This window comes from Leptosomus discolor, chromosome 2 (assembly GCF_034619465.1).
Source record: "Leptosomus discolor isolate bLepDis1 chromosome 2, bLepDis1.hap2, whole genome shotgun sequence".
Taxonomy (NCBI): Eukaryota; Metazoa; Chordata; class Aves; order Leptosomiformes; family Leptosomidae; genus Leptosomus; species Leptosomus discolor.
In genome coordinates this window covers 1281416-1309160 of record NC_141392.1, presented here as the reverse complement: position 1 = coordinate 1309160, position 27745 = coordinate 1281416, and the positions used below count along the sequence as shown (strand labels likewise).

Below are 27745 nucleotides of genomic sequence, written 5' to 3'. Positions count from 1 at the left end.
AACAAGTATCCTGTCATTTCCCATTGTTTTCTTCTCCCCCCATTTGAAATGGCTGTGCACACAATACACTGGGTACGGATCCCCACAGGTAAAAGTGAGGGGGAAGAGCTCTCAACAAGGAAAAAACGATAAATAAAACCACACAAACAACCAGAACAGCAGAATTAACTGCAATCACTTTTCAGTTATGTGAGACAGATTGGATTTCAAGCCACCTCCCTAGAATATTTTTACCCTTCCTGCTGGGCAGCAGCAGAGTCCTCACTAATGGACAGCAAAGCTGCAGGATGAAATCTGATTTAGGAGCCAGTGAAGCAAGGTATCTTTGGTAATTGTACAGAGCTTGTGCAGCAAGGCACATCTAGGTCTAAATTCAGTGACCTCAAGTAGCGTACGCTAAAATAATGGTCAAAAACCTTACTGTCACAATAATTATCTAATTATTTTCTCAGGAAAATTACTTAGACTCTCTGGAAACAAACGCTGCAAAGCAAAACTTGCCTGAGGCAGTGTATGAGCCTCGGTGTAATTCCCCAGCAGTTACAGAAACTACCTCCTCTGTCCCTCGCGATTTCAGGACCGTGCACACGCGAGCGTCACATTAATACAGCCGGACAACGGAGACTTTAAACACAAGAGTAAGGAAATCCTGTTTGGACTCCTACAACACTGCCAAAGCCAGCTTTATTGCAGAGCCGAAACACAAATACAGAACTCAGCCAAAGCCACAGCAGTCACTGCGGGACTTTCAGCTCTGAATTTGCCGACACCTAGAAATCAGAAATTCAAACCAGTCCTCTCTTGCCGCCAGCAGCAGGTCAGATCCTCAGTCCCTAAAAACCACCCTAGCCCTTGCAGGGAACCTTACTTTCCAAACCTGACCCACTTCACTTTCTCAGCATCACAAAACTCCCGTGAAAGTCAGCAACCCTTTGTTCACAGCCATTACCCCTGCCACAGAAGGGTCACGTTGTGCCCTAAAGCAGATGTTGTTCCCCGAACAGCCCACAGGGAGGGCATCCATACAGGGATCTCAAGGTCTGCATGTCCTGAAAATCCACACACCCTCTTTCCTTCAGGAGTTCCCCTTGTGTGGAGGCAAACATCACACACCCCCCCCCTTTTCACACCTATCCCCATGGCACTGCCACTTACCTTTACTAGCCTACCCAGCAAACCAACTTTACGCCTACTTGACCCAGCAGCACTGACGATTCTCTCGGTCCCCAGCACAGACTGGACACGAGCACAGGACAGAGGTTGTGCCTTCCCAGACACGAGCACATTGAGGCTCATGCTACAACGGACCGGATCTCACTTGAACAGCCTTAAAGCCCTTCCTCCGAGCCCGCTTCTGGACTAAAGTCCACTACACGACTGCGACGTGGAGAGGCCAAACTCCACACATTCTTTCCCCTCTTACAAGCAAAGGCAAGAAGCACAAAGCACTCAGCCTGACCACTCGGCGCGAAGAGACAATACTTACATGTCTTCATGTCCATGAACAAGACAGTCCTCACCTATGGACGGCACTGTCTGCCCAAGGACCCTGCTCTCCACCAGCTGAAAATCCTCAACTATCAGGCCTAATGAGAGCATCTGAACTGCTTTGTGGGGTTGGTTTTTTCGGTTGGTGGTTTGGTGGGGTTTTTTTTCCTAATGCAGTTATCACGAAAAGGAAGACCAGTGGGCAATCTAACACAGTAAACAAGTGTGATTCAATACCCTGCCTCTGACACAGGCCAGCACAAGGTGGTTTAGAAGACGGAGCAAGAAGCCTCAGTGGACAATTACGGAACAAACTGCCCTTTCTTCAAACCTTTACCTGTTAAGAGATTGGGTTCTGTCTGAAAAATACACCTTCTAAAACGAGTTCTTTACCTAAAGCAAGTCTGAACATTTCCACTCCTAAGTGGTTGATCTTTTCTGAATCCCGCTCAGCTCTGAGCCTCAGTGCTATTATGTGGTAGTGAATTTCCACAGATTAGACATCATGTGAAAATACTTTAAAATCATTATTCAGTTTGATGCCTATCAGTTTCACCGAACTGCGTTCACCTCGCCTGAAGAACACATTCCAGCTCCTTCACCGCTGCGCAGCAGTCTTCCTCGGGCTTGGCACCCAGCATTGTTGAAAAGCAGAGGAAAACTGAGCCCACCCAAGGGATGCTTATCCTGCATTCCAACCGTTGCAACGCTATTCTCACACTCCTCCGTGGCCTTCCACGCCATTTCCTTCCTAAACACAGCTCCCAGGAGGACGCTCCAGTGAGGGAGGCTCCCATCATTCCAGATATGAGCCAGCCTGCAATCTGCTGCTCTTGGCCCTCTCTGTCTAAGAGTATTAGCAGCAAGATCATACACAAACATCCTGACAATGAAGAGAACGATTTCCAAGTTTGGAACAAACAAGGGGGCAAAAAAGAGAAAAGATTAAGTGAAAAAGATTCAGCCAGATAACGCGTTACCAGCCAGGGAAACAAGCAAACCGCTCCTGGGAAGGGAAAAAGGAGGGGTCTCAGAGTGCCCACTTGCCTTACACAAGGCAGGGCCTGACTTGTACTCTCCAGCAACTTCACCGTGCTACAGAACACACAGGACAGTGGGTCACACGGGGGTTTGCTTCACTGTGAAGCCACAGCTTGGAATATCCTTTTCATCTCTCCTTCACCGAGCTTTACTAAAGCATTCAACGCCGCAGTATCCAAGAATCTCATATGGACTCCTTCTCAACGCCCCAGTTAGATGGGCATTAATTGTATTTTTCAACCAACGAATGAAGAGCAAGAAACAGTAATGATCTGAACAGGTTCACACAATAAATCTGTGGCAGAAATCAGGCACCCTACATTGCAGTTCAGAATCCTGACCACAGGGTCATCCTTCCCCTCCAACCAGCTGTAAAGGTACTTCAATTTTAAAAAGCAACATTCTTCCTACTACAGTTACAGACCCAGCTAATCTAGATCTAGAAAAAGCCCTCAGGGAGGGGAACTGGCAGGGAAACAGGACGGAGGATTTCATGCCCCAAGGCATCAGCCCTGTTCGCACACATGACCCGTGTAGCTCCTTTGCAGTTGGGTGTAAAACGGATTTCAGACAGGGTCGCATTCACTCAGTTCCCAGTGACCTGAACGACACCCAGCCAGCACAGGCGCCACAAGCACTCACTCTCTCCACAGCTCGAGGTGTCATACAAAAAAGGGGATGTCTTCCCAACCAACGCCTTCAAGCAAGGGAATGAACGCAACCACCTTCAGGACCTTAAATTTACTCTCAAAGCATCAACCAAGGCCAACAGCCAAGAAGATCTGACCTATTATGACAGTTCCAGTTCCTGACAATCCCAGTCAAAACAGCAGAGATGAGGCAAAAAGGTGTCAAGCCAGATCCTCATTTCTTAGTGGAGGAATCCTGCCCCAAATCACACAGAGTCTCATTTGAGACCCTCTGTGTGGCATTTCTCCCAGCAACGTGAAAGGCAGGAGGTTAGCAGCCACTACTACACCATTCTTGTCCCACTGTGCTGTAAAAGCTAGGCCCTAACGAGTACACATCACACTTGATGCGTTATGCTTTAACCTCCAAAACTATTTCTCGGGACTAAGCTGTAGATGCGGCGGCACTTGGAAATTGCCCAGAGTGCAGTTTTCGGCGGATCCTCCATCAAACACAGCAGACATTTTAACAGGTTAGGGTGCTCACGTTCAGAAAAATCATCCGCCTCCAGGACTCACAAGCACCTACACCTACACCCGCTTAAAAACGCAGTCCCGTTTGTTCCAACAGCTTGGCTTGCTTCCCCTTTTTAAAAGCCCTTTATGCGCCACACCAGCTGCCACAAAGCCTTTCTCCCAGCCAGCTCTGACGCCATTCACACCAGCACGCTGACCAAAAATCACTCATCCCATCTGACTTTACTTGTCCTGCTCTGGGACAAAAAGGGGGCAGACCTGCAGAGGACCAAACCTCTTTCAGAGCTACAGTCGAGTTCCCCTACGGCACGTGATTGCACTCAAGGGTCGATGGCAGAGATAACAATTCTGGGTTTGAAATCTGCAAAGCCAGTGCCTTCGCAGCAGCCAACAAACAGCTCTGAACAGTCTGGAAAAGAATGCGAGGTCATCTTTGGTTCAGAAAGCTGGTTTGAGAAGGCAACAGGTCTTGACGCGCAACTCACCCCTTCCTGACCCAAGGCTTTGTTAATATTAAAGATGAAGAAAGCCACCGGCTGCACTTTGGAACTCCGCTGGCCCTGCTGAAATGCATTCCCGTGATCCCAAGAGCACTGGGTGCCCGGGAAGGAAGGAAAGGCCAAAAGCTCCTGACACCACCACAGCCAGCTTAACCAATGCTCCATTAGCATCCCGAAGCTGAAACATCCCGTATGCAAAGCACCGGGAAGGAAAGAGAAAGGAGTTGTATTAAAAGTGATTTGACCAGTAACCGAAAGGTACGACCGAAGGACCAGCTGCTGGGCACCAAACAGCTGCCCCTCTAAACTGGGTGTCAGCAGCGAGGTCAGGAGAGGACAGAAAGGCCGGCGGTACACCCGCACCACCCGTCAGGGGACCTGTTAAAATAGGGGTGAAAAAACAACGTGGCGGAAGAAACGACCCAACAGAACAGAGCAGCACTGGAACTGCCCAACTTCGGCAACAGCAGGATCATCAGCAAAGATCCCGTTGGGAATCTGGCTGGGAGATTACACAGAGAGCACAGCTACTTGGGCACGGACAGCACAGACTTCAGACTGCTTCTCTGGATGGCGTGGAAGGAGCACTGCCTTACGTCTGCAATTGAGCTTTTCTTCCCAGGACCTCTTAATGAATTTTTCAGGGTCACTCCCACATCACTGACACCCCTGGCCTCCCAGTTCAGGTAACGGAGGCCTACAACGACGCAGAGAACACGAGGGGGACAGTTTTTCAGGTATGTGGTTCACATATTGTCAACAAATCCAAGCGGTGGGACCAAAAGAACACAGACTGATTGAGCATCAGCTCGTTCCTGGCTTTCTTACCTGCTGTCTGGCGCTTCAGCAAGGTTTCATTGCCTCCTCTCACGCAGGGCCTTTACCCCAGCTCCTTCTCTGGATCTGTAACACACAGATGCACACCTCTGAAAAGCTGCCGCTGGCACAGAACCATCTACATTGGACGGATGATTCTTTTCAGCAGACAACCTCCACCTGGCATCTCTCAGATCTGGGTCATTCTCAGCCTTGCCAGACGTGCCTATCGTTTGCACACCCTGATGCCCACCAACGCAACCTCCTGCCCATCCAAAACCCCATTTATTAGCACTCGATCTTTCACTCTGCTCCGTGCAGCGCGCTCAAGCCCAGAGCCAGACGCAGCTCAGGATTTATCGTTCACCTGTTTTCCTTTAAAGCCTTCCCATGCTCCCAGGGGCTGCTCACTAATTCTACAGCAGGAAGCATCCCTTGCGCTTGCAGAGGGTGTCCAGGCTGGCAGCGCATTTCCCATTCCCCCCCCCCCCCCCCGCCAAGTCTGGCACCAGGGGAGTGCTGCTCCCTCCCTTCCAACGCTGCCTCTGCCAGTTACACTCTGGTTCTTTAACGCAGACATGCTGGCCCAGACTTGTTCCGCTTTGCAGCTCCCACTCCAGCAACGCTCCCTGCACGGATACTGGTTTCTCATCCCCCACACCACCCACCCCTCCGTCGCCCAGGCAAGGCTACGCCCTGCGCGGCGCTGGCTCGGCCTGCCGCTCCCCTGCCTGCCCTGCTCCCCGCCACAGGTCTCCCCCGGGGAGGGAAAGCCCCCCAACGCCCGAGGCGGCGGCACCACCACCCTCTCCACCCCGGGGACGGCCCCTTCGCCAGGGCCGAGACTGTGGCGCCCCCCGCCCCCGGCCGCCCGCCCCGCCGGGTTGACTCCCCCTGCCCACGGTGCCACCCGCCCGGACCCGCGGTCCTCGGGGGACTCGACACCTCCCCCCAGTCCCGGGCCACACACGGGGACAGGGAGAGCCCGCCGCTCGCAGGGCGCCGGCCCGAAGCCCGCCCGGGAAGGCCGGCGAGGCCCGGGGGCGCGGGGAGCCCCGCCCGGGCCCGGGCTCGGTCCCCAGCCGGTCGCTTATCCCCGCTCCCCGCCCCCGGGGCCCCAGCCCGGCTCTGACCCGGTCGGGCTCGGCTCCGCCCGGGGTCCCAGGGACTTTGCGGCCGGTTCTGCCCCGGTTCGACCCCGCTTCGGGCCCGCCCCAAACTTTGCCCCCGCTCGGCCCGGCCCCACGCTCTCGCCTCAGACCGCCATTTTGCCGCGGGGCACGCCGGGTAATCCGGCGGAATCCCCACGCCGCAGCGCATCTGCGTCATCGGGCAGCACGGGAGGGGGGCGGGGCCAGGCGCAGCGGCGGGCGGCGCGTCTCCCCCGTCACCGCGGCAACGCGGGGGGCGGGGCTGGGGCTGGGGAGAGGGGGCGACGGGACGAAACCAACGGGGCCGCGCGGGGGGGGGAGGGGGGGGGGTGAGGGTCGGGACGAGCCAACCCGAGTGCCACCGGGGGGGGGGGGTGAGGACGGGGGGGACAGGCGGGGATGGCGCCCTCCCTGCTCCGCCGGGGCCGCCGGCCGGGCCCGCCGACCCTCTCGGGGCTGGGGGGTCCGTGGTAGCAAGCGGCGGGCGGGGCTCTGTGCGGGACAGCTTTGCCAGGCTGTCGGGGCTTCTTCCCCGGGGGGGAGGTCTCCCCCCCGTGCCCCCCGGCCGGAGGAGGTCCCCGTGAGGCCTTGCCAGGGGACGCCTGGGGACGCGGTCACGCCGCCAGGCTCTGCAGGGAGCTTCCATAAATCTCCCCGATGAGACAAGGCGGCTCCAAAAGTCCCGCCGAGGGCCCGGCGCAGGGGTAGGCCGACAGAGCAGGCCCCGTGTGCCCTCGGGCAGGGACCTGGCGGGGCTGAGGTGGCCTCGGGGGGGGGGGCAGGGGGCAGGGGGCAGGGGTCAGGCCCAGGGGCTGCTCAGCCGCCCCTCGCCGCAGGGCCCTGGCAGAGGCCGCTGGCCTGGCTGGGGAGCCCTGCGCCGGCTTCTGGGGGGCTCCCGCAGAGCGGCCCTTGGTCGCCTCACAGGCGACCCCCGAGGTGACGCAGCGGAGAGCAGACCTTGGGAAGAGGCGGCTCAGCCCCCAAGTTGATGAAGATGGCGGCGAAGAAGACTAGCACAGGCTGGCCATGGCTGTTAGTGCCTGTGGGTGCGCTGCGGGCCCTAGAGCGGGCCCTAGAGCGGGCTCACGGTGACTGCCGGTGATCTGCCCCGTCCAGGTCTTTGGCAGCCAGGACAATGCACGGGAGCCGGTGTCCAGGATCAGCTCCTTCCCCTCGTTACGTGCCTCAGTTTCTTTGAAACATCCTGGTGGCCTGGGGCGTTTCACAGCCTGTCACTAGGGAAGTATAACCCCGTCAGTGGGGCCAGGTGGAGAAGGAGGGAGAGGGGGAGAGTAGGAAATGGAAAAATCCACCTAAAACGCCCAAGGACATCTGCCTGCTGCTTAAAGGAGAGGGGCTGAGGACAGCATGTGCCAGTCAAAGACAGACAAGAGCTCGTCAGACCTGGCCACAACTTGTTAATGTGCTTTTGTCTTTATTTGCAAAATCTTCCACTCTGTTGTCCTAGCCGTGGGACCTCAAGAAGTCAATACATTTTAATTTTGAACCAAATTGCCTCATTTATTCCACTCTGAGCTCACACAGGTACTTTGTCCATTGCCTCTCATGCCTGGTGCATAGACTTACCCACCCTCTGCTCCTCTTCCTTGTTATCGTTTCTTTCACAAACATCTCCGGATTGGATTATTCACCTGGTAAGTCATGGAGCCTAGGCCGGAGGAAATTGGCACGGTCGAGAAAAGTCCTGATAGTATTTGGGTGATGCTCCTCAATGTACTACTTTTATCAAAGCCTTCAGATTTGCATTCAGGTAGCACCGGGCTCGCAGCGCTCCAAGCTCTGCCGAAATGGTCCGCTCTCTTACACAATGAAAGGCAGGTGCTCAGCAGGACCCTGCTTCCATGACCTTGGGAATATGGCGCAAAAACCGTCTGCTGCGCACCCGGCAAGTGCCGCCTGCCCCGTGCCACGCGTCAGCCAGGGATATTTCAAGAAAGCCTTCGGTCCTTGTGCCCCCATAAATTCTCCAAATCCTCCCTGTGCCGGAGTCAGATAACAAGCAGAAGGACAATGGCTCCAAGAATCCAGGCTGCCCATCTGCTCTGCACTTCCAGATTCTTGCTTCCCCAGCACCAGCTGATGAAATTTTCATGGCCAGTGAGGTTTCTCGTTTCCACTGGGCCTTGCTGCCTCGGAGCCTTCGCAGTTGTGGTCTGTTCAGGTTTCCGTGGGTGCGCACTGGTGGCAGCGACGATTAGAGTCCTTTGCTTTCTTTTGGTGTCCTGTCAGAGTAGGATCTTCAGGCTTTTGGCAAGCCTAGCTGAAAGAAGCCCCGCGGGAAGGAGAGGACTCGATTTTCAGACGGTCCTGGCATTTGGTGCTTCCATTAAACTCAACGCTTCTCAAAATCAGATCCCAAGGTCGGACAGCCGAAGGGAGACAGGAACTGAACTCTGGACGCCTGAATGCCAACCACCTGCTCTGACCACCAAAAAACGTTTCCTCCTCAGGTCCCGAAGGCCTTGATTCCCAATCCGCCTCCCTCTCCACACACGTCCACCCTGCTTTTGCCCGTATCCGGGGCGCTTGTGAGCTGGACTCCCCACTGCCCTGAGCCCGGAGATGTGACATGATGCGGAAGCATGACGTGGGGTTACATTATATTCATTTATATAACACCATTAATACCAAAGTGCTGCTCCCTGCTACGGCCAGTTGCTCGCTAAAGCCTCTGAAGTTCAATTAACAAGCACCAGGTAATCCAACACTTGACTCCAAATAATCCTTTTATTTTAAGGGGCCTCTGGCGGATGTAAAGCCCTCAGCAAACAGTCCTGGAAGTACATTTGAGATTCTCTCAAATACCAGCTGAATTTATGACCCTTAGTGAAGAGCAGGGAGGAATCTCTTCAAAATACTTTCCAGCTGGCAGCACTTTATATAGACCCCTGTAACTGTATAAAAGGAACCCCTGGAGGGGCAGGTGCCACCCTGCGGAGGAACAAATCCCTCTGAAGTGCCTACGGTCTCGGCTGGTGAAGCAGTAGATGGCAGAAATAGGGTCTCCCCACCAGAAGAAGGCAGTGCAGGCTTGGTCCTCGCAAGTTCCCCCACAACCCGGGTCAAGCAGGGAAGATGGCGGGTGCGGCACCACGCTTTGGTGGTGGCTCAGCCGCTGTCACCTGCCTGAGAGTCACATCGAGTCCCCTTTCCTCCGGCTTGGATGCTGCAGTCCTGAAGGGACTGTTGTGAAACACTCGCCTCCTCCACTGCTTCTCTGACTCCAGCTGCACGGAGGGCTCCCCAGCAGACCTCAGCTGGGAAACCCTCGGAGGCAGGAGAGGTTTCGTGGGTGGGCTGAGCCCACCGAACCCCAAAAACCCAAGAGATGTTTTGAGCCGAGCTTGCGCTCCGGGACATGCCGTACAGGAGGAGCTCAGCACCCAAACCTGACGGCGCTGGGAGCAGTAAAGTCAGCAAAGCACAGCCAGCCTGGGACAGCCAAGCAAGCCTGTGGATGCAGAACTGGACAGCCAAACGCATCCTGCCGGCATGCCTGGAGCGTGCCCCGGCCGGAAAAACGCAACCCACCAGTAGAAGAGTTGCTGACACCGCCCGTGCGTGTAACTCAGTCCATCCCGCCACGTGAGAGTGAGGGTTGGTGCTCAGTTTTAACAGGGAGACGCAACCCTCAGGAAACTGCTGGAGTATTTTGCTGCCAGGATCCCCAGAAACAGTGGCTGAAGAACAGGATTGTGCTGACCCATCCCAACCCGCGGTGCGGTTTGTCTTACGGGACTGCCTGAAGGCACGCGGCGCAGTTGGGTTGTGATTGTACTGGGCACCGCACGGGAAGACAAGCAGACGCAGTGTCCTGCCCCCGAGGCTTGGGTCTTGGAATCTCTCGAATCTCTCTCGAAGCGCCTCTGCCAAATGAGGATGGAGGATGAAGGCAGAACTGGAGAACGACAGAAATCCGCCGTCACCGGACCCTGGCGCTTGGCAGGGCTCGGTGCTTTCATGCCATGGCAGGGTTTGAGCGGAGGGGGATGCACGGCTCACCCTGGGATTTCAGACCGCCCTGGGGGCGCTTGCCCCTGGCCTGTGCACTTCAGGTGTAGCACATCAACGCTTCCCGGCTACAACTGCTGCCTGTGCACGTTTTGTAGAGTTATAAATGTGTATGTACAAAAATAGAATAAAATAAATAGATATCAGTGACCCCTACTGGCCGTTTCTCACTCGCCATAAAATAGCGCAGCAGCAGCTGGCTCTTCTTGCCCTGTCCCTGGGCAGTCTTTGGTGGTGGGGCAGGGAGCGCAGAGCCCGGCAGCGGCGAATTTGTACTCTCTGAGCTTGCTTTGTGCCGGCTGCGTCGCTCCTGGGGGCAGGCAGCAGCGCTCGGGGTCTCCTGGCCTCGAGTGTTTGGCCGTGGCACCCCCTCACCTCTCTGCTCGCCGCTGGCTGCTCACCGCGCTCACCCGGGGAACCGATCCCAGCTCCTGCACCGAGCCCCCCACAGCTGCCTCCTCTTCTTACCCTGCATGGCTCCAGGGCCCGGCAAGGGACCCAGCACCAGGCCGTGACCTCGCGCTGGGTGTTCTGCCCGAAACAAACCCACTCACAGCGGGGACTCACGTGCCGGCGCTTCAGCCTGGTGCAGGAGCGGGGAGAAACGGCACGTGTGCCCACAGGCGGGACGGCTGCGCCGGTGCCGGGCAGAGCCCCGCGGGAAGCAAGAGCTGGAGTCACGGTGTCAGCCCCAGACTGGGACGTGAGGGGCTCAGACTGGGACGTGAGGGGCTCTGCCTCCCTTCCCCTGTGTCAGAACTTGTTTGGCTTGTCGTGCTAATCAAGGGTTTGAAATGAACCGAGTGAAAAGTATGCGGGGAGGAAGGGGGAGGACGTCTCACCGGGGCGCGCAGGGAGGCGGCGGCGAAGTTCGGGGTGACGCTGGCTCTCCCCAGCGCCTGCGGGCACACGGGCCTTTGGCCGGGTGGGGGGCAGAGCCCTCGCCCGCCTGCGAGGGGGGGACGCCGCGTGCTGGGGTGTCGGCGACGGCACTTTGCCAGGGCGTGCAAATCGGGGGGGGGGAAGGACCCGATAGCCCCAAGCCCTCTGAGGGCAGGGCAGGGTCTCGCTGGCTCCTTCGGGCAGCGGCACGTGGCCGGGTGCCGTCTCCCGAGGAGCCCCTCGGCGTGCCCAGCGCCCGTCTCCGGCTCACGAGGACTTTTTTTTTTTGGTGAAATCTGCAGCACCGCTCGCCCCGTGCAGCTCTTGTTGTTTATAGGGACGGGCCCAGGCAGGCTGAGGAGGAATTACCTTTCCCTGGGACACGCTCGGCGCTTGGCTGAGCACACCGCTTCCCTGCTCCGCGGGAGCTGCTGAAGGCCAAGGAGCCAGCCAGTCTGCAGTTGGCCTCCCCCCCAACGCTCGTCCGCACCCCCCGGGGCTGCTAATTACGGACTCCTCTCCTCTGCACCCAGGGCTCAAGCCTTTCTAAGCACAGGCCGTAGTTTCATCAAATTATCTCGAAATCCACTGCAACGGGCTGCCCTGCCAGGTTTCGCTGCAAACACCGAGATGCGCCAACCTCTGCCAACACCCAGGAGCAAGCTCAGAGGCAAGCGCTGGGGAAGCTCCAAACATTTGCTTCAAGAGGCTCCCGTTCGATTCTTGCACGCTCCCCGTGAGATTGAGAGGTTTCGTCGCTACTGCTGCCAGCTGGAAAGGGAAGGGGAGAGGGCACAGCTGGAGGTGGGCTTCGAGGCCCCCACGGGCGCGTGCCCCCAAAGGGAGAGCCTGGCAGACACCTCCTTCCCGCTCCGGCCCTTCCAGACCTCCACCGGGCAGTGGGAGGCAGGGGAGGGGAATGGGGACACCCCCTGGAGTCTGTGCCCTGGGGAGAGCCCTGACACTAGCTGCCACACGCGCACGGGGAGGGAAGCCAGAACTCACAGGGCAAAACAAGATCCTGCACCTTCTCAGTGAGCTTGTGGGGCTGTTTTTGAAGGGGGATGACTCAGTCTTTTGAGCTGTGGGGGTGCGAGGTAAAACATCTTTTCTCCAGCCACGCTCTGGATCTACCTCCGTCTCTTTCCCTCCGTCCTCAAGTCTAACTCCTTTTGCCTCCCGTATTTCTTTGTTCTTTTTTTCTTTCTTTCTTTTTTTTTTTTTCTTTTCTGGTGACTCTGTCCTGTCTTGGATAGAAGTACTGAGGGTGGACGCAGGGAATCTGTATCCCAAAATGATGTGTGACTTGAGGTGACTTTTCCAGCTCCTGGCAGCAGGTTTGGAGGCTGCCAGGTGCTGAGCTCAAGTCCGTCACCGTGAGACGTGCGCTCTGCTGCACTCAGAGGATCCGGTCGAGTGGAGCAGCCCAGCAGACGGTCAGATCTGGTCTAGTCCCCACAGAGCAGCTGCCTGGAGGGCAGCGCAGGGTACAGACACCCCTCAGGGAGCAGCAGCCCTGGGGAGGAGGGACTCCCCGCAGCTGGCTCGGGGCGGGGGAGAGCCAAGCTGGTGGTCAGAGGCTTGGACGGAGGCTGACACTTGTCTCTGAACACCCGGGAATCACCTTTCCAGGACATCTCACAGGCACCAGTGGAGCATCCAGTGGGTATGGATGGATGGTGCCTTCTCAGGCCCAGCATCCTTCCTCTCCCAGGGCCGGGTCTGCATGGCTCCGGGGAAGGTACAAGCGTTGCTCCGTGCAAAATTACTGAAGAACCCGCCCTCGTGGAAAGCTGCTCCTTACTCCACGGCCTACAGCTCATCTGCAGTGCCCTGGAGCAGGAGGGTTCACTGCTCTTTGGAACACATTCCTATTTGTTCTCACTATCTAAATAAACGTCTAGTCATTTTTTAAATGAATGCATCTCCTGTTACCCGGTGGCAATGAGTTCCCCGGATCATCAGCGTTCAGGGTAAAGGCGACCCTTGTTCACGTGGACTGCACTTAACTTCTGATTTCGCCTTGTGTCCCGGCAGGCCACAAAGGATGCGAATAAAAGAGGCTCGTGCTGAGCCTAGGCAGTGTTCCCAGGGACTCTGGGGTCATGGGGAATGTGACACTGGGCTTGGGCAGCATTCCTGGACGCTCTGGGAAAACACAAAACACATCCCGGGGTAGCCCAGGGTGGCCACCCCCAATGCAGTACTGAAACGGTGGAGGGTGAACCCCTGAGCAGCTCCCACGCACTGAGGCACCCCTTGCAGGGCCGCCAGACTAAAGGAATTTGGTACTTTCCTCCCCGGTGCCATTTCTGGTGGCCTCGGCCACCAGATCTAGGAAGGTTTGAAGGGCTTTTTGGAGGCTGAACTTCACTTTTCCCACCAGAGAGGGAAACTGAGGGCAGGCCGACACAGGACGGGCTCGCCAAGAGCACAGCCTGGCCTTTTCTCCGTCCCTTTCCTCCCAGACCTGCCGTCAGTCATGCTGTTGAGCGCGTACGTTGTCATCTGCCAACGCAGCCATGCCCCGCGGTGCAGCAGGTTGTCGAGACGGCGTGAGCTGCGAAGGAAGAGCCGGGAGGTTTTCCACCTTCGACCTTCAGCCTCTTCCTGCTGCTCTTTCGCCCGCCCCCTCCGCTTCCCCGCGGCAGGCACGAGCACCTACTGCCCATGGAAGCTATTCCTAAGCAATCCCGGGCATCTGGGGAATGAGGCTCTGAACAAATATCGGCGCGTGCGCGTGCGGCGAGTGCGCACATACGCACACACACACACACACAGAGACGCTCGCACACGCAGACACACACACACACACACACGCACGCACAGCCCCGGTGCTGCCGCAGAGTCAAATATAGACCTTGGGGAAGGGGGAACAATGGCCGGGGTTGGGTTACATGGCTGCAGGGCCAGCGAGCTGCTGATGTTTGTTGTGGGCTGGGGTGGAATGGGAAAAGCAAGGGGGGTGGGATGGGGGAGAACATTTGTTTTAACCCAGAGACCCCAGGCTGGTGCCATGCATAAGGCAGAGAGGGTGACGCAGAGCGAGAGCTGCGGGAGAGGATGATCCTTTGAGTTGGCAGCCTGAAGGTGTTTGAGGTCTTTCCGCAGCTGGTTTGCGCCGCTCCTCTGCCTCCCTCGAGGGACCAAGGCAGGAAGGGGTGAGTTTCTCCAGGCTTCTGCACAGGGCAGAGTTTCCTTCTCTCCTTGCTCCGGGGAAGGCTCCTCGGTGGAGAAGAGGTGACATCACCTGTTCCCTCAGCCCAGCATCCGCTCCTCGCCCCTGATGTCCGGCTGCCTCCAAGGTGCAGGTTCCAGACACTGGAAGAAAGGGGAGCAGCTCCAGCTGGTTTTGACAGGTAATTCCTCCCTCCGGCTGGGAGCGGCGATGGCGCCTCGAAAGGGTGGCAGGGGAGGGAGCCTGCGGCTGGCGTGTGTCGGCGGGGGAGAGCGTGGTGACAGGTCGTTCCCGTTCCCGCTCCAGGTCCCCGCTTTGTGGGGTTTCCCTCATTGGAGGGAAAAGCAGTGGAGGGACTCTTATGGCTAGGAAAAAATCCTTCCTAATTCTGACCCAGCAGCTGTTCCATCCGAGACGCCTCTAGGGATGGCGTGGCAGAGATCAGAGCCCAGTAGAGCAGGGTCTAAGCCAAGCACAGGAATCCCCTCCTCAACACCCATTTCTTGAGTCCACAAATAGAGCTGCTCTGCTTGAGTCACCCTGGGCAGCCCAGGGACGGCCAGGGCAAGCCTGGGGCTCGGGATCGTGCCTGGGGACGGGACAGGAGCCCTTCAGCGCTAAGGAAGGAGCGCACCCAAGGTCCACGGTGCTTGGGGTTCCCTTCTGGTCCCTTCCTCCTCCTCTCTACCCACCTCTTTTACTCCCACCCACCCCTGCTTGCTTCTGTCTGTGCTACTCCCACCCAAAACCAAACCTCAGACCCCAAATCCACTTCCCCAAATACGCCCATTTCCCCCACTTTGAAATCCCACCCTGGTTTCTGTTCTCCATTCCCCTGCCTCGGTGCTCAGATCTCCAGCAGCCAACTTTGCCCGCTCAGCTCTCTCCACGCCGCAGCCCTCGCCTCCGAGGGAAGTGGTGCGGGGAGAGCCACAGGCCCTGCTGCGCTAACGGCAACCGAACCCCCCGTCCCCCCTCTTGCAGTGCTCGTGTTGTGGGCACACATCCTGACAGATATCAACGTCCACAGGGACCCCTCCACCAGCTCCCTCCTGCCTGCCTGCTCAAACGCACGCACAGCCTCCAGAGGCGTTTCTCTGGTGCGTTTAAGTGCGGTGTGAGAGCACCCAGGCAGATCCCAGCAGAGGAGCACCAGAGCGGGTGAGGATGCTGCGGGAGGTGGTGTTGTACCCGGCACGGTTGGTGTAGGCACTAGGAGCTCAAGGAGGAGGTGAGGGTGAGGCTGAGCAGCCTACACTCAGCGTCGGAGGTGCCTCCACTAAAGACGTGGCCTCCAAGCATGGCTGGCAGAGCAGAGTGCAAGGCAGGGTCTTGCAGGGATCAGAGGAGAAAGGTGGATCCTGCCAGGTCCTAAAGCAGCAGTGACTGAAGGAGAGGCTCTCTGGTTTTTAACCGAGTACCAGGAGCTACGCTTTGCCCTCAACATTCCCCTCTCCCTTGTGCTGTAAGCCCTGGATACGGTGTGAACCAGGATTGAGAAGCAGGCTGAGCTGGACGTGAAGGATCAGGGGATGAGACTGGATGGAGAACCACAGGAAGCATCTCCAAACAGAGCTGGTGCACACCCGTCCCATCAACTCCTGAGGAGCTGATGGAGCAGCCTGAGCAGCAGGAGGTTTGGACCTCTCTGGCCCTCCGGCACCTCGGAGCAGTTAGGTGGGGTGACAGAGGCAGGAGGAGGCAAGCAAGAAAGGGAAGAGTGCTGCTTGCCGACAGGAGAGCAGGAAAGAGGCAGGAAGGAGGCAGCTCCCGCGGCGGCGGGCAGGGTGGGAGGCTCCTCTGTTATTGCTCAGTAGGGTTGTGTTGTCCAGACCTGCCGAGGATGGAGCAAGCAGGGGTCCGCAGTCAGAGCCAGCAGAGAGCTGGACTTTGATGGGGCTGCTGGGCTCTCCTGGGGCACTTGGGGCGTGCGGTGCCACCCACGGCTGCTGCGGGGTGCGTGGTGCTGGCGGGGCTGGCGGGAACCGCAGACGGTGGGAGCAGGGATGGGCTGAGCTTTGCCTGGTGAGATGACAGCAGGACCCGTTTCTCCTTCCCTCCTGGTAGAAAATAGGAAAACTCGTGGGGCGCAGGGGCAGGAGAGGGCTGGCTGAGGTGGACTTGCCGTCTAATTGCGGATTGCTAGGACCTTTGAAGGTGACAGATACGATCTTGTCAAGTGGCAGAAAGGCCACGCAAGGTGAGGAGGAGAGCAGGCAGCCGTTCCTCCTGAAGGTGTGACGGCCCAGCCCCTCTCCCAGGGTTGTCTTCTCCTTCATCGCGGCGCTGGTGCCCACGGCTTGTGAGCAGCAGCGAGGGGAGTGCCGGGGACCGCGGCTTCACCCGATGGCCTCTCGCTGGTGGGGTGACCACTCCACGCCGCACCTCTGCTCCAAGGACAGGGCTCCTTACCCCTGCGCTTTGCCAGCGGGGGTGTGTTGGTGGCCCCCCGAAGCCGGGCAGAGAGGGGCTGCAGGAGGCGTTTTCACTTATTTCGCATAATCTGAGCCGACTGAAGGCTCGGGCCATCCATCCCGCACGCATCTCCGAGCGGGGCACCAGGCTGCGGGGCGGCGGTGCCCGCGGGAGGGCGGCAGCCCCGGCCCACGCGTGTGTGTGTAACCGCGGGGGGGCGGGGGGGGGGGGCGAGCGCTGCAGCCCCCCAGGCCCGGGCGCGGGAGGGGGGTGTCTCCCCATCAGAACCGCGCCCCGAGTGGATACCCCCATCCCGGGACACCCCTCCATCCTCTGCGGGCCGGTCCTGGGGGTCGGGACCGGTGACCCCCGGCAGACGCAGCCCCCCCCCCCTCCCGGTGCGGTGCGGACCCATGCCACCCCCCCCCGCCCCGGCGGCGGGAGCAGGGCAGGGGTGAGCGGGCAGGGCGGGCCGGGCCGGGGGCTGCCTGCGGTTTGGGGCGGCGGGAGGCGGGATGTCCCGGGGAGGGAGCGGGGATGTGCAGGCACACGCCGCCGCTGGCAGGCGGCCGGGGGAGCACGGCGGCGGCGGCGGCGGCGGCGGCGGCGGCGGCGGCGGCGGCGGCGGCGGCGGCGGCGGCGGCGGCGGGCGGAGCGGCGCGGCACACGCGGCGGCGGCGGCGGCGGCGGCGGCAGCTCCCTCCGCAGCCCCGCGCCTCCCCAGCCCCGCCGCCGCCCCGCCGGGCATGGCCGCCCCCCGCCGCCGCGCCCCGCGGTAGCCCCACGACCCCGCCGCGTCGCCGAGGTGAGCAGAGGGGGGGCGGGGGGGGGGGGTGGGGGGCAGCGCGCGGCGGGGACCGGCAGCAGCACCCCTCACCCCCCCACACCCCGGGTCCCCCCCTTCTCCGCCGCGGCCGCAGGGGGATCGGCGGGGCCGGAGCGGTGCGGGGCTCCACGGAGCGTCCCCTCCGGCTGGCCGGGGGGGGGGGCGGGGGGGGGTGTAGGGGGGGGAAGGCGGGACCCCCCGTGGCCGTGCCCCTCCGGGGGGCACTGGGGGTTTGGGGTGGTCCCAAAGCCGCAACGGGGCGCGGGGGGGGGGGGGTGTTGTGCAGCGGCAGGAACGGCGAGCCGCAGCGGCGCGGCATCCTCCGGGTTCCCACCCTTGGCCCCCGGACCCCCAGCCCGGAGGGGTCCCCGATAGCCCTCAGGCTAGGGGCAGTGCCTGATAGCCCCCCCTCCTGGGGGTGTCCCCGGTAGCCCCCCAGTCACACGGGGGTCCCTAATACCCCCGAGGGGGAGGTTGATAGCCCCCGGGGGCGCCTCTAACAGCCCGCAGCCCCTGGGGAGCTGGTAGCCCCCAACCCGGCCAGGGGGTAGCAGATGAGTGGGACAGCGGGAGACCCTCCCCTGCGTCCCAGCGACCCAAAGCCGGGCCCGTTTGGGTGCTGCTCGCACCCCCCTTGGGCACCGGCTGCCCCCCAGGAGGCTCCCGGTGCCGTGGCGGGGTCCGGGGCTGTCCCCGGGTGGGGGCTGGGGGCAGCACCCGCGGGGCGGCCGCATCAGGGGCTCTGAGAGGCTGCGCCTCGAGTGGGGCGGCCATGGGGAGCCATGGGGGAACCGACCTCCGCGGCGGCGGGTGGTGGGAGGCTGAGCTCCTCACGGCCCTGAAGGAGCGGGGTGCCGACGGTTCGGCCCCAAACCAGCTCCAGAGGGGTTGCTTCACCCTCCCCCAGGCTTTCGGAGCGGGAGGTGAAGGAGGGTCCCGCGAACATCGCGGCAAGGGACTCGTGGGGAGGGGGGATACAGCGGGCCGCCCTGGGATTTGGCTGGGGCAGCGGCAGTAACGTCCTGCAGCCTCTCCGAAAACGCTGCGTCCTTCGTTGGGGATGGTTTGTTGGCTGGAGAGATGCTTCAAACACCATCGCTGCGTTTGCGGGCTGTTTTGTCCGGTCCAGGCAGGTGAAGCCCTTAGGAGGGACCCTAAAACCTCTTCCTGCGAGGCATGTGGGCGTGTGGGTGGGTGGGAGGACTTCTGTCCCCGTCTGAGAAGTCTTTCACGCCACTATCAACCCAACACAACCCCCCTGAGCTAAAGAGTCGAGCTGAAAGTGGAATGGCCCCTGTCCATCACACCCACGCAGCTGGATGGAGTCTGCTCCATACCTTCACCACCCTCCTAGCAGAGCTGTTTAACCCCTCCCATCTCATTATAGTAATATATTTATGATATCACCCTCGAATTTCCTGCCCTTAACAACCCCAGAAGGCTGGGAGGGAATGAAGTGGTTTTGGAAAGTATTTAATGTTACTTCAAGAGGGCAGGAGGCGGTCGGGAAATAGATGGGTGCGGGAACCCTGGGCTGACAGGGCTCTCTGCAGGACAGCCGAGGAAAAAGACCGCACCTAGCGAGAGGTGCGTGTTCGCCTTTCCTGCCTGCGGCCGCGGCCCGGGTCTGGTGCCCATCGCTTCACTCCCTTGCTTGGAAGATGACACAGGGCTGCTGTTCACCGCCGGCTCCTCTGCTGGATCTGCTCGGCTCCCTGCCCTCCTGGAGGGCTTGGAAAGCAGCCTGGGCGCTGTAAAAAGACTCAGCCCGTCTATTCGTGCGGAGATGCCCAGGAGGAACCTTGCTTAACCCACAGCTGAACCCCCCCCCCCAGACCTGGGGAGGGAAGCTGAAGGTCCCCACAGCTGGGCTGGTATTTCTGGAGGCTTCTGCTGTCTCGGCAGCAGCGACCAGGCGCTCCAAGATGTGGTGTGGCTGCCCGAGCTGTTACACGCTCAGGAGCGGGTGTGCACACGCGGTTCTCCCGTACACACGTTTTAAAAGGCTTTTTGATTCTTAGTGCTCCAACGTTGCCTTAGAGGAAGGGGTCGGGAAGGACAGAGAGGAGTGTGGTGACAAGTCTGGACAAAACTGGATGTTTCAACTCAAAACTCCCAGGTAGCGGAGAGGAAGGGATGCGTGAAGTGAAGCTGTGGCGTGAGCCAGGGGATTTCTCTGAGCTTGCTCTTTTTCTCCCTGTAGGTGTTCATCTCGGTGGAGCCACGCTGACCATGCTCAGGAGCTTCTGTCTCCAGCTCATGTCCTTGGTTTGGATCCTCTTGGCCCATCACCAGCTTGCCCAAGGTAAGTCTCTGTAGACGTGGGTCCTTCTCTTTTAGATCCACCTTTCCAAACCTGTCCTTGGCATTGCTGAAGTCTCCTCAGTTTCCATGCAGAACAGAGCTGGCCTGACCTGGAAGACCAGGAAACGCTGATCAGTCATCCAGCACCTTTGGGGGTGCCTGGTGGCAACCGTAGAGACCCTCACGCTGGTGCCCGCAGGGGTGGCAATGCCTGAGCAGACTGGCAGTGGGAGATCCTGCTGCTCTGTCTCGCTCACTTAGGGCCAATGGGTCCCTTGTCCGATAAGCCTGTTGGGAGAGGCAGGGTGAGAAGGAAAGAGGATCCCAAAACTGAGCAGCTCATCCTGGATCCTGCGGGACAAAATCCCTTCCTAAAGATTAGTTTTGCTTTCCCTCGGCTCTGGAAATTCCCAAAGCCATCTGTCAGGAGAGATGGTGACAAATAGGAAAGGCGACGGTACCCAGGCTGGGGCTGAGGGGTCCCAGGGTGCTGCTTCAGCTCCACAGTGACTCGTTTTCAGAGGCTTTTCTCCTCACTGCAGCAAAAATGCCTGAAGGGGGGATTTCTCCCCCTGCTCGCTTCCTAGGCAGCACAGCACACGGCTTGGGGAAAGCCTGAGCACGCCTCTTGGCGTGGGGGACCTGCCCTGGTCCGGGATGAGGGGGCTCGGTCAGGTAAGGGTGTTCATCTCCTGGGGCTGGCCTGGGATCATGCTGCGCTCCTGGAGAAGCCCCCACCTCCTGGTGTTTGCTCCAGCTCTGCTGCCCACGGAGCCAGAGCAAGCTCCCCACGGGGCTAAGGTGCAAGCAAGCGGTGGGAGAGAGGGGAAGGTGGAGATGAAAGGGGACACCTGGCTGCAGAAAGCAGGCCAGCACTGAGCGGAGGGGGAGACGTGGCACGGCGAGGCCGTGGCTCAGTTACAGCTTCTGTGGCCTTTAAATAAATAACCAGAACTGGATACCTGGCCCCATGCGATTCCCGGTCCTGCCTCCCCGTGCCGGAGGGGGGGTGCTGGCAGCTGGGTCCTGGCGGAGGGCAGGAGTCCCACCAGACTGCTCCGTGCCCACAGCCGTCCCTGGGGACGGGGGCGTCCTGGGAGATACAGGGGAGCTATCCCTTCTGTTTCCATCCTCGGTCCCTTTGTGCCCCACGCAGCACCTGACCCTGAGCTTTCCCACCGTACTTGCTGCACGACTGTGGGACCGAGGTCCCCGGGGGGTCAGGCCCCATCACACCGGTTGCCTTAATGGACGGGCAACCCCAGCGCTGGCCCGGAGGGGCCTGAAGTCTGAGGGAGGCAGCAGAGAGAGGGTGGGGAACCCGATCAGGGACGGGGTTAGTTTTAAAGCAGGTCCCGTTTTTCAGTAAAGGCAGTGTTATGGCTGCTTGGGTGACCGCGAAATCCTCACCTCTCGTGTGGCGTCCAGCCAGCGAAAGGAGGGTATCCCACCTCACAGTTTTGGGGAAGGGCAGGCTGAGCACTTAGGAAGGGGAAAAAAGCTGTGAGCCAGCAGGGCCACAGGCGGATCTCGAGTCATCTACGGTCTCTGCTTAACCCAGCTCCACCCGTCTCCTGCCTTGCAGGTGATGACTGCAGCGAGCGCTGTAACCTCGCCCACGGCTGCTGCGACCAGGATGGGAAGTGCAGGTACAGCTTGTCCTTGGCTTTCCATTCCTGCTGCCCTTGCCTGCAACCGCTCCCCTCCCCTCAGTGCCGTGTCCCCAGTGCCTACACCCCTGCCCTGAGCTGAAGCACCTCCTCCTCCGCTCGCTCACATCTGGAATCGACAACTCTACTCTCGTTTCACCTGACACCCTCTGGAGTGGGAGATTTTGATCCTTCAACCTCTTACTGGTCCCCTCCAGCCTTTGCTCCAGTGCTTCCAGGTTCCCCCTGCCACATGCTGACCTGCTGCGCCCTTTTTGTCCAGACGGGAGCTGAGGACGGCCCAGCCATGCCTGGGTGCTGGCAGGCAGCCTTCAAGCTCAGATACGATGGGGAAAGCCACCAGGGAGCAGGGCAGGCTTGGGGGTCGGGCAGCTTGCTTGGCCCCCTCGCTGGCTGAGACGGGGAGGCTCTCCCTGGGGGCGTGGAAGAGAAGAGCTGTCAGCATGTACATCAATGTCGGAGGGCATTGGGGGTCCCCTCGTAGAAGCCTGGGATGGGGGGGGGATCTCCGGGTGTTTTCCTAAAGGGCTCGCCAGCAAGCTGGAGGCTGCCCCAGCAGGTCTGAGGGAAGCCCCTGGAGCAAGGCAGCTTGGCTTTGCTTAGCCATCACCGCTGCCCCGCTCTCCTGGGGCGGGAAGACTTGCGAGCTGCAGGTTTTCCCATCGTGCTGCCCTTGTGAGCGGGCTGATAAGTCTATTCCATGTGCCAGCCACGGCAAGCAAGGTTTTGCCGCTGGATTACAGTGCACTTCAGACAAGAAATAGCCCACGTTACAATGCAAAGGGGCACCATGAAACACGAGGGCCTCAGGGGTCTCTTGTCCCTTTCCCTCAGGGGGTTCAGGGCTGGGGACAGGGGGTTTCTCTGCCCGTCAGACTGGCTGCGCCATGCGGGAGGCGCCAGGGTTGACGAGCTAATGCAGTGGTGCACCCAGAGCAGTTGGCTGCAGGAGGGCGGTGGGACATGGGCACTAAAAGCGAAGCCGCTGAGCTCTGTTCCTGCCCCCTTACCATCCCTGGCTGCGGAGGGCGAGTCTGCTCCTGCTCTGTCCACGCGCTTCCGTGGAAAGATGAGAGGCCGGTACCCATGTACTCTGGAGGAGGGAGCCAGCAGGCTCATGGGGGGCTTTGGGAGGGTTTCCCAGCGCCACCGTGCCTGCGGTAACCCCGGGTGGGAAGCAGCCAGCTTTTTCGCAGCCCCTGCTTGGGTTTTATCACGCTGCCATGCCCTGTTCTCCTGCAGGTGTGATCCAGGCTGGGAGGGCGAGTACTGCGAGGAGTGTGTGCGTATGCCGGGGTGTCTCCACGGGACGTGCCACCAGCCTTGGCAGTGCATCTGTCACGCTGGCTGGGCCGGCAAGTTCTGTGACAAAGGTGAGCTGTGGGCCGGACATCGCCGCCGCCGGTGCTGAGGGCAGAAGCCCAGCACACCCTGCGTGGGCGGGCGAGCCAGCGTAGCCAGGAGCCACCCGGGTGGTGCCGCCTGGGAGATGGGATGTCGCCTGGCTGCCACAGCTGGAGCCATGCCCTCCCTGCGGGAGAGGTCAGCCTGCCGGCATCTGCTCCCTGGCTGCACGGCCAGCGCTGCCGCAGCCTCGGGAAAGGGAGCAGATGAACTCACCGCCTTCCCCGCGCCGCAGCTGGGCTCTGGGCAGGACCTCCCGCTTCCCCCCGGGGCTTCCTGCCTTCAGGTGACCAGCGGCCTCCCCTTCTCTGGCCGCAGAGGCTCCCCTGTGCCACGGGGTGTGCGCTGGCCGGCCAGATGGCACCCACAGCATCTTCACGTCGTGCGGATTTGCGGGACGATTTGCTTTCTCCGCACCGCCAGGCCTGCGCGTTTTGCAGGCTGGAGCTGGGAGGCACCACGCAGGCACTGCGCTTCCATCGCTGCAGGCGCCCAGGGGCGGGGAGGAGGGAGAAGCTTCTGCCATCGCTCCATCCCCACTGGGTTGAACCGGCTGCGTTCGGACTGAACTGGCCACACCGCCCCTCTTTTCTCATCGATCCCCGCCTTTTTCTTTCCCCTCAGACATACACATCTGCGAGCACCAGTCCCCATGCCAGAACGGGGCTCAGTGCATCTACGATCGAGACGGAGAGTACTCCTGCCTGTGTCCAGAAGGCTTCCACGGAAAGGACTGCGAGATGAAGACGGGGCCGTGTGAGAAGGCAGGGTGAGACATGGCAGCGAGATTTCAGGCAGCGTCAGCTCCAGGTCACACGCTGTCGAGCAGCGGCCCAGCTTGCTCATTATCTGTGCATTTCCGTGCACAAACGGAATTAAGCCAAAACCACCCTTGGCTTTGGCTCAGCTGCGTGCATCGCACGGCCCCACCAGGGCAAGGTCTTCGTTGCGATCTGAACAGACTCCCATCCCGCACTGCCGTGGATGTGGTGAGCTGACACCCGTCGTGCCTTTGGGGAGCACCGGGGGGGCGTGTTTCCTCTTCAGACCGTTTGACTGAAGACCCTCGCTGGTGGGTGGTGGCCCCTGTGCACAGCAGCAGCCTTGCAGGAGGTCCCACAGCCTCTCACTCGGGGGGGTGGAAACTCTTGCCCGGTCTTCTCCTTGAGACAGCTGCCCGCACGGAGAGCGCCGGTGCTGGACCCCCCGGCCGCGGGAGCAGCGGCGTGTGTCTCCCTCCCTCGGATGGGGGAAGCCGCTTGCCCTCCAGGACCGTGACCCGCCCTTGCTCTCCCCACGCAGGTCTCCGTGCAAGAACGGCGGGCAGTGTCAAGACGAAAACGGCTTTGCCAGCAACTTCACCTGCCGGTGCCTCGCTGGCTTCGTGGGGACCTTCTGCGAGCACGACGTGGACGACTGCCTGATGCGTCCCTGTGCCAACGGTGCCACCTGCCACGACGGGATCAACCGCTTCTCCTGCCAGTGCCAGGCGGGCTTCGAAGGGCGTTTCTGCACCATCAACATCAACGACTGCGCCAGCCAGCCCTGCAAAAACGGGGCGAAGTGCTACGACCGCATCAACGACTACGACTGCTTGTGTCCTGACCGTTTCACCGGCAAAACCTGCGAGATCCCTGTCCCCGAGCCCACCTGGGCTTCCCCCTACCACCCTGCGAGCCATGAGAACGGCGGGGGTGTGAAAAGCACCACCAGCGAGATGCCAGGGGTGACACAGCCAGAGCTTGTCAGGACCGTGGTCACGGGGCGGCGTGTGGCCAACCACAGCGAGAAAGAGCCGGGGGGAGGGTTGTTGAAAATCTCTGTGAAGGAGGTGGTGACCCAGAGGGACTCGGGGCTGAGCGAAGCCCAGCTGGTGACAGTGCTGGTGTTCGGGGTGCTGACGGCAGTGCTGGTCCTCATCACCGTCCTGCTCATGCTGAGGAACTGGCAGAGGGGCCGTCAGAGGTCAAACTGGTGCCAAAGCCCTTCTCAAGCTGCGAGGAAGCTCCAAGACCAGGAGTGTCAGGTGGGCATGCTCAACACCGTCCTGATCGAGCCCAGGAAGACGACGGAGCTGTGAGCTGCGGGGACTCTGAGCTGGGCCCTGGCAGGTCGTCGTGCCGGCAAACCCCTCGAACTGCGCCCTGGGCAGCGGCGCCAGCACAAGCTGGGCGGTGGGGACGAGCTCCCAGGGCGGCGAACGCGGCAACGCAACCCCTGGGCGCCCAGCGTCGGTGCGATGGCCCTGCCGGGGTCCGAGCTGTCGCCTGCCTGGCTGGTGCAGCCACCGCCCGCGGGCACCTGAAAGCAGGGCTGTGCTGGGCCAGCCCTGCCGGGCAGCGGCAACGTGCCGCGTGCGGCAGCCCACGCCATGCCGTGCCGGTATCGCCCGACGCGAGCTCTCAGAAACAGGACGAGTCGTGCTAAGGAGGGCACGGCCTTCTGGCAAGCCCCAGTTCTGCCAGGCCTTTTGTAGCTCCTCTCTGTGACTACTGCAAGGGGCTTTGTCCTCGTTTCCGCCGGTGTTGGGATGTTTCTTCCGGGGCCTTCGGGATGGCTGTGGCTGCGTGGGCCTCCCCGCCCCAGTACGGGGTGGCATGGCTCCCGGCTCTTCCTGGAGGCTGTCGTTTCGGATGCCATGTCCCTCAGGAGCGAGCGAACACCCTTGCTCCCTGCCCTTGTGGTTCTGTGAGCCAGTTCAAAGAGACTCTGGAGATCATTTGGGGTCTCCTTGCGCCCTTCTTCTGCCCTGGGTGATGCCCCCTCCTCTTGCTGTCAGACTTGGGGTTCTGTACTTTCCTCCTGATGATCCAGGGGTCTTCTCCCCCCGCTTACCGAGCCATCCCTTCTGGTCTGGCCACAACCAACCGAGCTCCTTCCCCTCTCCAGCGCGCCCTCCTGCCTCACCGTTCGCTGACAAGGAAGAGCACAGCCTGCCCCCCTCTGGGATGCTCTGGGCCTGAGCTGGTCCTTCTCCTGTGCCCCCGCAGGCGTAACTGGAGATGGACAAGGCTGGAGATGTGCTGTGGCTGGTTCAGCAGCAATACAAGATCCAGGTCCTCCTTTCCTGCCCCAGTCACCCCGAGGCAGGCAGCGGGCGATACCCTCAGATGAGCCATCGCAGCGTCTCCTGGTCCAGCAGAGGCCAAGCTGCCCGCAGCGGAGGCGAGGACAGGCTGCCGAGCCCGGGGTGGCCACGGGGAGCAGACCCGGTAGGGCCTGCTCCACCCCGGCTGGGAGGCAGAGGCTGGCCAGGTCGCGTAGCCGTGGTGCTGGGTCTGCTCCTGCCTGCGCTGGTCTGGTGTGCAGCCATCAGCACCCCTCTGCCAGGGCCGGGGTTTGCGCTCCCTGCTCATGGCACAGAGGGCGAAGCAACCCCAAACCTTGCTACTGGCCGGCAGGGTTGCAGAGGTGGGTGCCAGATGGTGGGGAGAGAGCAGGCAGAGGAGCACTCAGCGAGGAGGGACACCCGGGAGAGGAGACTGGGGCTTCATCAGAAAGATTATTTTTTTAATACATGGATGGATGATGTACCTTTATCAAATAAAATAAATACAAGCCCAGAAACAATGTATTGGAGAATCATCAAATAATTTAGGTGGCAAGGGACTTCAGGCTTCCAGCCTTCAAAAAGACCAGTGGTATGCTGGGGGGCATGAAGAAGAGTGTGGCCAGCAGGTCGAGGGAGGTTCTCCTCCCCCTCTGCTCTGCCCTGGTGAGGCCACATCTGGAGTGCTGTGTCCAGTTCTGGGCCCCCCAGTTCAAGAGGGACAGGGAGCTACTGGAGAGAGTCCAGCAGAGCGCTACAAAGATGAGGGGGCTGGAGCATCTCTCCTACAAGAAAAGGCTGAGAGACCTGGGGCTCTTCAGCCTGGAGAAGAGAAGACCGAGAGGGAACCTCATCAATGCTTATCAATACCTAAAGGGCGGGTGTCCAGATGATGGGGCCAGGCTCTTCTCAGTGGTGCCCAGTGACAGGACAAGGGGCAACGGGCACAAACTGGAGCGCAGGAAGTTCCGCCTCAACACGAGGAAAAACTTCTTTACTCTGAGGGTGGCAGAGCCCTGGAACGGGCTGCCCAGGGAGGTTATGGAGTCTCCTTCTCTGGAGACATTCAAAACCCGCCTGGGTGCAGTCCTGTGTGACCTGCTGTAGGTGAAGCTGCGTTAGCAGGGGGTTGGACTAGGTGATCTCCAGAGGTCCCTTCCAACCCCTGCCATCCTGTGATTCTCCTGCTCTCAGCAGATCCCGTTAGTTCAGGTTGCTCAGCTACTTGTTCCGGATAAGTATCTCCATCACCTCCCTCAAGAATGCAAACCCAGGCTGTGGCGTGGGACCTGTCCTGCCCCCTGCTCTGGCTGCAGGGCTGGAGTTGGCGCCCACAGCCTCCGGGGAAGGAACGGGACCTGCTTCAGGACAGCGTAGCAAAGGTGTGTACCTGCTAGGAGACACCTTGGCGTGCTGGAGAGACGGGGAGAACCCAAGTCTGAGTCCGAGGGTGCTAATGGGAAGAGCAATCTGATCCTAAAACCGAAAGCAGCTGCAGGTTTGTGCAGCTGGGAGCAGGGCAGGAGGGATAGGGATAGGGAGTTTCCCTTGGAAAAGTGGTCTTGAAATAACCTAGCCTGAGAGGCCTTTCTGGCCCTTGAGGGAAAGGCCTTCTCCACTTCAAACTGGAGGAAAAGCAGCAAGGTCCCCAGGTGCAACCTTCTGGGCTGGGAAAGGTCAGTGCCCTCCGACAGGAGTAGGGATCAGGTAGGGCTGTCCTTGTGCAGAGAGGGCACCACTCCTGTGCATCACAAGGACGTCTGTGTCTGGGGGAAGAAGCAGGCAGGGACCAGAATAACAGGTTATTTACAAGGACATTTCCA

General features: G+C 60.2%; 1 protein-coding gene across 1 annotated transcript; it reads left to right on the top strand.

Annotated features, from left to right (window-relative positions):
- The first annotated feature begins 19727 nt into the window (after positions 1-19727).
- On the top strand, positions 19728-24953 carry DLK2 (delta like non-canonical Notch ligand 2). Its single transcript, XM_086460626.1, has 5 exons — positions 19728-19800; positions 21385-21448; positions 22712-22842; positions 23498-23642; positions 24176-24953. Exons 1-5 carry the CDS (start codon positions 19728-19730, stop codon positions 24951-24953), a joined length of 1191 nt encoding a protein of 396 aa, XP_086316752.1.
- The last annotated feature ends 2792 nt before the right edge of the window (positions 24954-27745 follow it).

Excerpts from the sequence above, each read along its gene's own strand:
- DLK2 (XM_086460626.1), top strand. The coding sequence starts at position 19,728 with ATGCTCAGGAGCTTCTGTCTCCAGCTCATGTCCTTGGTTTGGATCCTC. Across the intron at positions 19,801-21,384 it reads CCATCACCAGCTTGCCCAAG|GTGATGACTGCAGCGAGCGC; the intron begins GTAAGTCTCTGT and ends CCTGCCTTGCAG. Across the intron at positions 23,643-24,175 it reads GGGCCGTGTGAGAAGGCAGG|GTCTCCGTGCAAGAACGGCG; the intron begins GTGAGACATGGC and ends CTCCCCACGCAG.